This window comes from Coloeus monedula (genome assembly GCF_965178545.1).
Source record: "Coloeus monedula genome assembly, chromosome: 1".
Classification (NCBI taxonomy): domain Eukaryota; kingdom Metazoa; phylum Chordata; class Aves; order Passeriformes; family Corvidae; genus Coloeus; species Coloeus monedula.
In genome coordinates this window covers 156,120,813-156,129,238 of record NC_138781.1, presented here as the reverse complement: position 1 = coordinate 156,129,238, position 8,426 = coordinate 156,120,813, and the positions used below count along the sequence as shown (strand labels likewise).

The following is an 8,426-nucleotide window of genomic DNA, read 5'->3' as shown; positions in this document are numbered from 1 at the left end:
GGGCAAAGAGGAGCTCTGAGCAGCTCAGAGGGTCCTTCCCCTGTGCCTTCCCAACACCAAGGGGCTCACAGGAAGTACCTGAAACTCTACTGAGAAGTGAACAGAACCTCACAGCGCTATGACTGCAGGTTCATTCCACAGCTGAAATCCTGGAGCAAAGCTGAGATGGTCAGTGAACACCTACAAACCAGCTGAGAAGACAAAAGCAGGTTTAAAAAGTCTGTCAGGAATGAAAATCAATGAAGGCAGCAACAGGTGGGCAGCAGGCTGGTGCAGCTGGTTCATCTCTGCAGCCAGGGGAAATTCATTAACAGGCCTTGTATGTCTTTGAATTCAGTAAATAATTCCTGTCACTAACCCCAAGCAGGCCGACAGAGCCCAGGGAGGAAAAAAGGAACCTGAAAGTTACAGGTAAGGGGCTCAAAGTGGGACATGTTACAGCAGAAGCTGTTTCAGAAAAGGAAAACATGCAGAGAAAAAAACCCAGGCAATTATTCTTTACAGCACACAAAGAGGATGCAAGTCAGTGCTAAAATCATCATTTTTCAGTATTGCATTACACAGGAAAAAGAACAAGGTACAGAGGCCAGAGTATCAATATAGTGTTTAATATTCTTAAATTGATACAAAAGCTAAAAAAGTAAAATTTCTGTTACCATGATACAATAAAAACTTTTATCAGCAGAAATATTGCACAGAGTCATAAAATTTCTAGTCATAATATTTTCCAGTTGTTTATACCCTTTGTTTTAGCCCTACACTGGTTTATATTTATTAAGAAAAGTAGCAGCCCATTTTGTCCTTCTATTTACAGTCTTTTAGACACTGCTTTCCACTCTGCACTGATGCAGATAAAACCATTCTGCATAGATTTATTGTTTTACTTGTAGATAAATGTGACCAGTGGAAAAACCACTATGCATCAGGCACCAATCAGGGAATGCTGCTCTGGAGACTCCTCCAGGCTGCAGCCCCTGATGCTCGCTCCAGAGATTGAGGAGGAGTTTCAGGACTGTACAGAACTTAAAAATGGAGTAGGTTCTACCCAAAATAACAGCAGTTCCTCAGATTGCAGAAACAGGAACTGAAGGGAGATGGGGCAGAGGTTGGTCTGCACAGGGAGTGAGAGGTGCTTCCAAAAGCAAGAATAATATATACAGGAATTAAATAAATTAATGCTTCAGATAAAAAAATCATCAATTTCACAAACTGTTCCAAATGGCAAGTATTGTGCATTGTTTTCAAAGAAAAAATAAATTCAAAACCTAAAACATTCATTTAAAATACCTTGTTTCAGCTGGAGGAGCTTTCAGTGCCATCGGGGAGACCCTGTCTGTGCCTGCATTTTAAACAAAACGGCCCCAGAAATCCCACCCAGGGTAAGGGACACTGCTACAGCTCCGAGCTCAGAAAGATGATCACAGTGACAACTCCGTAAGTCCAAGTGCACTTGTTTTTTTCCTTTTAGTGTCCTCTTCCACCTATTACAGGCTGTAAAGACATTATCAAATCCTATTTTTAAGCAACCTTGCACTGCTAAGAGAGAGCTCCCATGGAATTATTGAGCCAGCTCTGGCATTCCAACATGACCTGCCCCAGGCAGCCAGGTAACCCCAACCCTCCACACCACCTCGTATCCAGTTTGAAGACAGTGACCTGTCTTATCCCATTTCTGTTCCTTTACCAAATGTACAGGAGCAGGACAAGGTGTGCGGGAGATTTGCTTTGATTTCCATTTTCTACAACATAGGGATGGAAACCCAATAAATACAAGACAATAACACTGGCAGGCGGTTGAAATAGATGCAAAATGCTGAAGTAAACACAGCCCAAAGTCTTTGCCTTTCCCCAGAGGAGGCAGACACACTCAGAATAGCTTGGCTATCCGGCCTTCCAAATGGCAATCTTCCCTTCTTCCTTCCCAGAGCCGCTGAGGACGTACCTGTCCTCCGCTGAGCACAGTGCCTTCACCACATCGGCGTGGCCAACCAGCTCCTTCTCCACACTCTTGCTCTCAGCACTGATCACATAGATCTTCCCTCTGCTCTTGCCCTGCAGCCACCCACTGCTGCCAACCCACAGCTGGGGGAACAAAACAAACCCACAGTCATTTTCACTATCAGTCCAGGACACAGTTGAGGAGGTTTATATGGCACTTTGGTACAGTCTCACACTTGACTGGAAAAGGGAAACACTGAAAATTTCCTCTTCAGTATAAATAAGGGGCTTGGCTACTATTGCTCCTGGCCTCCTCCAGGCCTCCTCAGCTGCTGTGGCGTGAGCTGAGGGCACCTGGTGGGTGTCTCTGCTCCCCTCTAGTTCCCTCAGTTCAGGAAACCCCCTGTGCCCCATGCTGGAATGTTCAGCTGCAGATCATGCCAGCACTGGGGCTGCTCTCCCTTATCCCTGTGAGAAGCACAGTGTGCTCTTGCAGTGCAAGAGCAGAGAAAATCCAGGGAAGAGCAACTAAAACTGCAAAGAGGAAGGAACAGCTGTCATATGAGCAAAGATCAGAGAATGGTTTGGGTTGAAAGGGACTTCAAAGATGTCATTTCAACCCCCTGCCATGGTCAGGGACAGCTTCCACTATCCCAGGTTGCTCAGAGCTCCATCCAACCTGGCCTTGAATGGGATGGTGCAGCCACAGCTTCTCTGGGCAATCTGTGCCAGGGCCTCACCACCCTCACATGGAAGATGGAAAAGCCAAGACTCCTTAGGTTGAAGAGAAGGCAGCTAAGGAGCCTTTACAAAAGGTTTACAAACTAACAGAAGTGCAGATAAGCTGAATGTAGAACCACTGTTCTACCCTGAAATTAAGGAAGTCAGGGACACGTGGGAACCAGTAATAGTTCCGTTTCACTGAGAAAAAAGTACTTCTCTGTACAGGGCTGGAAGTGAAATTCATGAACCTGCTGCTCTCCAGGGAACTGCGGCACCAGCAAGATCAGAGCCACAGAGACTGGGTCAAAAAACAGGTAATAAAAGACATAGACCGAGGTACCAGACAGAACACGTCCTATTTCAAATAGACACAGTATGCAGCTGGGTTTCTCTTCAGTTTCTTAGAGAAAAACAATGGTTTGTTTTTAATTAAAGCCTCTGACTGACAGCCCTATCAATGTTGTTGTCAGCCTTTATCAGGCTGCAAGCTCACTCTCCGTAACTCATTGCTGTGTAAAGGGAACAGGAGTGTGAGTGGTGGCACAGGGCCTGGTTGGAGCCTGTCACTAGTGGTGTCCCCAAAGGGTCAGTACTGGGCTCAGTATTGTTTAACTTATTCATAAATTACTTAAAGAAGTGAAGAGAAAGGAACAAAGTTCTTCTGTAGAATAAAAGAGAGCTTAATGCCTTGGGGGTTCCAAACAATCCTCTCACTCCCTTGAAACAGAGGTTATTAAATGTATCAATCTCTGCCTTGGGGAAGAATATCTTAAAATGATTTCCCATTTTAGTACGAAAGTCTAACCAGAGGCTGAATACTGAGAAAACTTCCCTATTCCACTAAAAAAATTTTTTTGAAGAAGGAAGGAGGGAAAATCTGAGAAAAAGATTCCGAAAGTTGCTTTCCCAGTAGATATACATTAGCTATTTATTTGCAAAGTAACCTTGAATGGGCCCCTGTGGTAGCACAACTCCAATCATTTGCACAGCTACTGATACGACATAAAAGCAGGTACACAGAGGCCAACAGTGACATGGACACAAGATGCCAAGGTAGGAATCCACTGCCTCCTTTGGTCTGTCCTGAATCAGGAATGTGGTAACTAATCAAGGAAAAGGTCATCTACGAAAACAGGCCAATTAATTGGCATTTGTTGGTTGTCTGGTAACCATTTTTCAAGGCTTAGTCTGAAGAGTCCTGAGATAAAATATCAAAGGACCTAAACTTTCAGTTTCTGCAGTTCCCTGGAAACGTCAATAGCTAATAAATGTCACCGCACATTTAATTACTGATGAGAGTTTTGGCTTGCCATGCATTTTGGGGTACACCTGTAACAGCCATTTGTGTTGGGCAGTCTTTAGCTTCTCTGATTTCGAAGAGGAATCAACATTCCAAACCAGTATTTATGCACACACCAAGTGAGGAAGCAATGAGAGCCCATGACAGCTGCAAACAAACAAAACTTCAGTAAAGAAATGCACACGAGGCTAAATAAGCCCAAATGTCTCTCACCTGATTTTTAACTCTTATCATACAAGTAATCTCAGAGCAATCCTGAAGATGAATCTTTTGAGGCGTACTTGAAAGGTCTTTGGTGTTCCAAATGTACAGGTCGCTACTCCTTGAGGAAGACGCCCACACTTCATCTCTCTAAAGCACAGAAGGATACATTTGAGCACTGCTGACAGAAAATGTATCACAATAACCAGGGCTTGAAGGAGGCACACGGCCCTGCCTCCTTCAAACTCTATCAAACAGAGTAAGTGCAATACCTCGGGAAAGAGCTGGAATCCAAGAAAAGAGGAACACACATCCTTCAGGTGGTGCTCGATTTTCATCTGTGGTCGAAACTCGTGAGTTGACACTACTAGAATGCAACTTCTGGTACCTTCAAATATTAAAAATACAGAGTTAGTAACAGAGGTGCCCACTTCTTCCATCTCTACAAAATACGGAGGAAAAAAGCAAAATAAAATGGAACATCCAATAACTGTCTTGCTTCTTTATGTGAAGATGATTTTTGAAATTGTTATTATTTGAGGAAGGGACTTACAGCACCATAGTTGACCATTATGAAGCTTTATAGAGGTGAGATTTTGGCAGGGCAGCTGAAAGACACGGTTCACTTTCAGAGTGCTGATGTTCCAAGCAATCACCGTTCCATCTAAACTGCTGGAATAGGCTTCACTGTTGGCACAGATTAAAAAATAAAGAAGTATAGTGTGCATTCATGTTCAGAAAAGAGAACACACACAGAAGAGACTTACTTGCAAAATAACCAATTTTACAGTAAGCCAAATTCATGTTCATTTTTTAATTATCTTCAAGATTATCCTTTACAAACTCTGTATCACTGGAAACACTCCAGGCTAACTCAGACCTCTCCGTGAACGAGAGCACAAATTACATCATGCATGAGGAGTAGAGCACAAAACATTCCCTATAATTCTTCTGAACAACATTTCCTGATGGATTTTCCCTTGAGTTAGAAAAAAACCCTCAAATTGTTTTTCTTTGTTACTGCACCTGAGAAAACAAATTATACTATCGTTTTTCTTTTTACCTTTAACATTTGTTGTCTTAGAATGAGAAAACCTTTTTCAGAAGGTTCCAACAACACTTAAACAAATTCTTCCTGAAACCCAGTTACACCTGGTGCACCACTGGCAGACCTATTGACCTTGGAGTTGCCTTTCCCATGGGAAGACAGCAGGTTAAGACATTCAGCCAACACCCTTCCCAGTGCTACCAGAAGATCAAAAGCATTTTGCCTGAACAGAACAATAAATGTATTATTTCTTTTACAAACAGGCAGGAAAAATCCAGAAGCTTGCTGTAAACATTTAGTCAACGACGTGCTCAAAGCGAAAGTGAAGCGGTCTTTAAACTTCATCTGTATCAGCTCTTCACGGGGTGCTGCCAATTCCTGGCTGTTCTTATCCTATCCAAAAGAGCATTCCTTTATCCTCTTTGTTCCAAACTACTCAGTGCTCTTTACTTAAAAAGCAAATTCTTAGTTGACCATACACAATATGGGAGCTACAAAAATGGGCTAAATGAAGACTTTATTAGCAGGATAAACCCTCCCATTTTAAAACAATAAATTCTTTCAACATGTAGGAAAATTAAATTAGATATACCTGGGTATTCCATTCTTCTTCTCCACAATGATGTCTGTAACATCAGAGCGATGATCATTCAGTTGCTTATTACAAGACATACTGTGGGTGTTGATTATATAAATAATGGAGTCCTGAGAACCAATCCACACTTGACTCTGTTCCACCATGACCATGCAAGTCTGGGGAGAAAAAGCTGGGTTAAATAAAGCCTAGAAGAAAAATCACTCTTTAATGTAACATGGAAAATGCTGTATTCAGAAGCTACAGTTTGCTGGTGATCATTGTAGGAGACAAGACTTGGCTCTCCAGTGTTCTGTCCTTTGCTCTGCTCTATAAAAAATGAGAGGACAGATCTCTTTGCAGTAAATAGGATTAATACTTTACCTTAGGGACTGACTAAAAGTGTGCTTCCTGGCCCAAACAAAGTAAAAGTTACAGAGGGCATCAGGGGGAACCACAGAAGTTAGTGTGCTCCTTTCCTCTGGACTGGAAACCAACCTAACTGTCCAATATATCCACACTTCCAACTTCAGCTAAAAGTAGTGTTTAAGAAAATACTGTCTCCTCTACTGTCTCTGGAATGTCCTTCCCCTTAATCAAACATTCTTCATTTATCTCCCTCCAGAGTCCCATCAGTTGCCAACTTTTTTTGTCTTCTTTTAGGTCAGTATCTGACTCTCCTGGAATTCCATCTTTCCTCCACCCAGCTCTTCACCATCAGCTTTACGCCTCCCTTTCTGAGTCTCTCCCACATTCATCCACAGTGATGTATCTTATCTTGCACAGAAGTGACATGTCCAAACCCTTTTCCTGTGTGTTCTCTCTACTGTGTGTTTTTCACTTAGGTTCAGATTCCCCTTTCACAGAGAGAGTTACTCTTTCAGGTGGTCTTTGACAAGCAACTCTTTCACCTGCTGGTTGAGACACTTTCTTTTAGAGCTCTCTCTTTCAATAGCATCTACCTGGTTTCCTTACACCTTTTCCCAATCTCCAGTTCTTCAGCATGGATGAATTTTCATCTATTCCTAGGATTCCCCTTCTCATCTTCTCTTTGGGTTAATTATCTTCTATTCTATTCTTTCTCCTCAATTGTTTCAACCCTGCTTTCCTGCCCCAAGAACCCATCAGGCCCTCCCAAATCCAATCCATCATTTTTCACCAGTTGACTTGTTTTTTTATTAATCCATTTAGCCTCCTTTCCCCTTTTCTCAAAAATCTCCATTTTTTCAGGTTAACTGAAGCCCAAACAACTCAACAACTTTTAAGGAATGATGTGATTCAGGGTCAGACTACAGCAACAAAAGCACCCAGCTGAAGCAGGAACTGTGATCCTGTGCCACTCTTACCAGTTTAGAGCGGCCCATTTTGAAGCAGTGTTGTTGGATAGACCAGGTGGAGGCATCAAAGACCACAACCTTCCCCTCATTTAAAGCACACCAGAGTTTTGGATGAGCATTATCCAGTCTTTCTGAAGGGTCAAGATGCCCTTGAAATAAAGCAGAGAAGATGAGAGAGGTGAAAGAAAACAAATTACTTTTGGAGACCTATGGGAAAGCCATTATTAGGCAGAGCAGGTTTGTAATGAAATACATCTGTGTTCTGGAATTTACATCACCAGTTACTTACTGACACAGTTCTCACAATGAATTTGTGCTCATTCTAATCTGTTTGTTGAGTTCACCCAATGATTTCATCTTAAACTCCAAAGAGAGCAGAGATAATCTCTTCCATTGATGACTAAGAGCTGAGCTCACTGGGATTGCAGGAAGGCTTTTAAGCCCTATGAAATACAACTAATAAATCCACTCACTCTTGTCTACTCCATTAGAGCCTCTCTTAAAAGCATACTATGAATAAAGAAAAGCACCACTGAATCCAACACCCTCCACACTACTCCTTGCACTGGGGTTCAACCAAACACCCCAACAGGACTACTGAAAAATAAAAATATAACAATGAATATTGATCAATGGGGGAGCATCATCCATCCACCCACCCCGCTCAGTAAGTGAGCCAGAAATCTTAATGAGCAATCAGCCCATTAACACAGAATTGAAGTCTGTGATAAGGCACAAATGTAGAGGAAGGCAAAATAAGACTGTGGAAACTATGCCTTGGAGTATCTTAATATGCAACATTACTGTTCTTTTTTAATGATTTTTCTGGTTTAATATTCAACACACAACCAATCCATGTCAGAATGTGAAACACATCAGGCAGGCATAATAATACCAGGTGTTACAAGACAATGTGCTTTATAGGCTAATTAAAGCTGGACTAACCTGAAGAGAGCAATACATCACCTTACCTGGTGTGTAAAGCAAGACATCAATTGCCTGTGGAAATGTCTCACCAGCTGAGGGGTTGATCTTGTGCTTTAGTGTCTCTGCAGTTGTTTTGGGGACCATCATAGGCACTAAAATAGATTTTTAGAAGGTTATGAAGTGCACACTTAAGCCTGAAATAGAACTACAATACTAATGAGATAGCAATTCTACACCATTCATTCGCATTTCTCACTTTTCTTTCCCTCTAGCTTTAGCTGAGGGCCCAAACACCATTTGCATGAATTCTGGTAGCAGAGACATCCACCACCCAAGCAGTCTAAAAAGCAAGACAAAAACACAGCATCCAAGATGGAG

At 42.2% G+C, this 8,426-nt stretch overlaps 1 protein-coding gene across 3 annotated transcripts in view; it reads right to left on the bottom strand.

Annotated features, from left to right (window-relative positions):
- Window positions 1-647: 647 nt before the first annotated feature.
- Window positions 648-8,426, bottom strand: part of DENND3 (DENN domain containing 3) — a 34,360-nt gene continuing 26,581 nt past the window's right edge. For all 3 annotated transcript variants that reach the window (XM_082280219.1, XM_082280220.1, XM_082280221.1), the window contains exons 17-23: window positions 8,093-8,200; window positions 7,131-7,270; window positions 5,803-5,963; window positions 4,716-4,849; window positions 4,435-4,550; window positions 4,175-4,312; window positions 648-2,082 (exon numbers count right to left, since the gene is read on the bottom strand). In XM_082280219.1, the coding sequence (XP_082136345.1) occupies window positions 1,882-2,082; window positions 4,175-4,312; window positions 4,435-4,550; window positions 4,716-4,849; window positions 5,803-5,963; window positions 7,131-7,270; window positions 8,093-8,200 (998 nt within the window). In that variant the 3' untranslated portion in view covers window positions 648-1,881. The remainder of the gene's footprint in view (window positions 2,083-4,174; window positions 4,313-4,434; window positions 4,551-4,715; window positions 4,850-5,802; window positions 5,964-7,130; window positions 7,271-8,092; window positions 8,201-8,426) is intronic.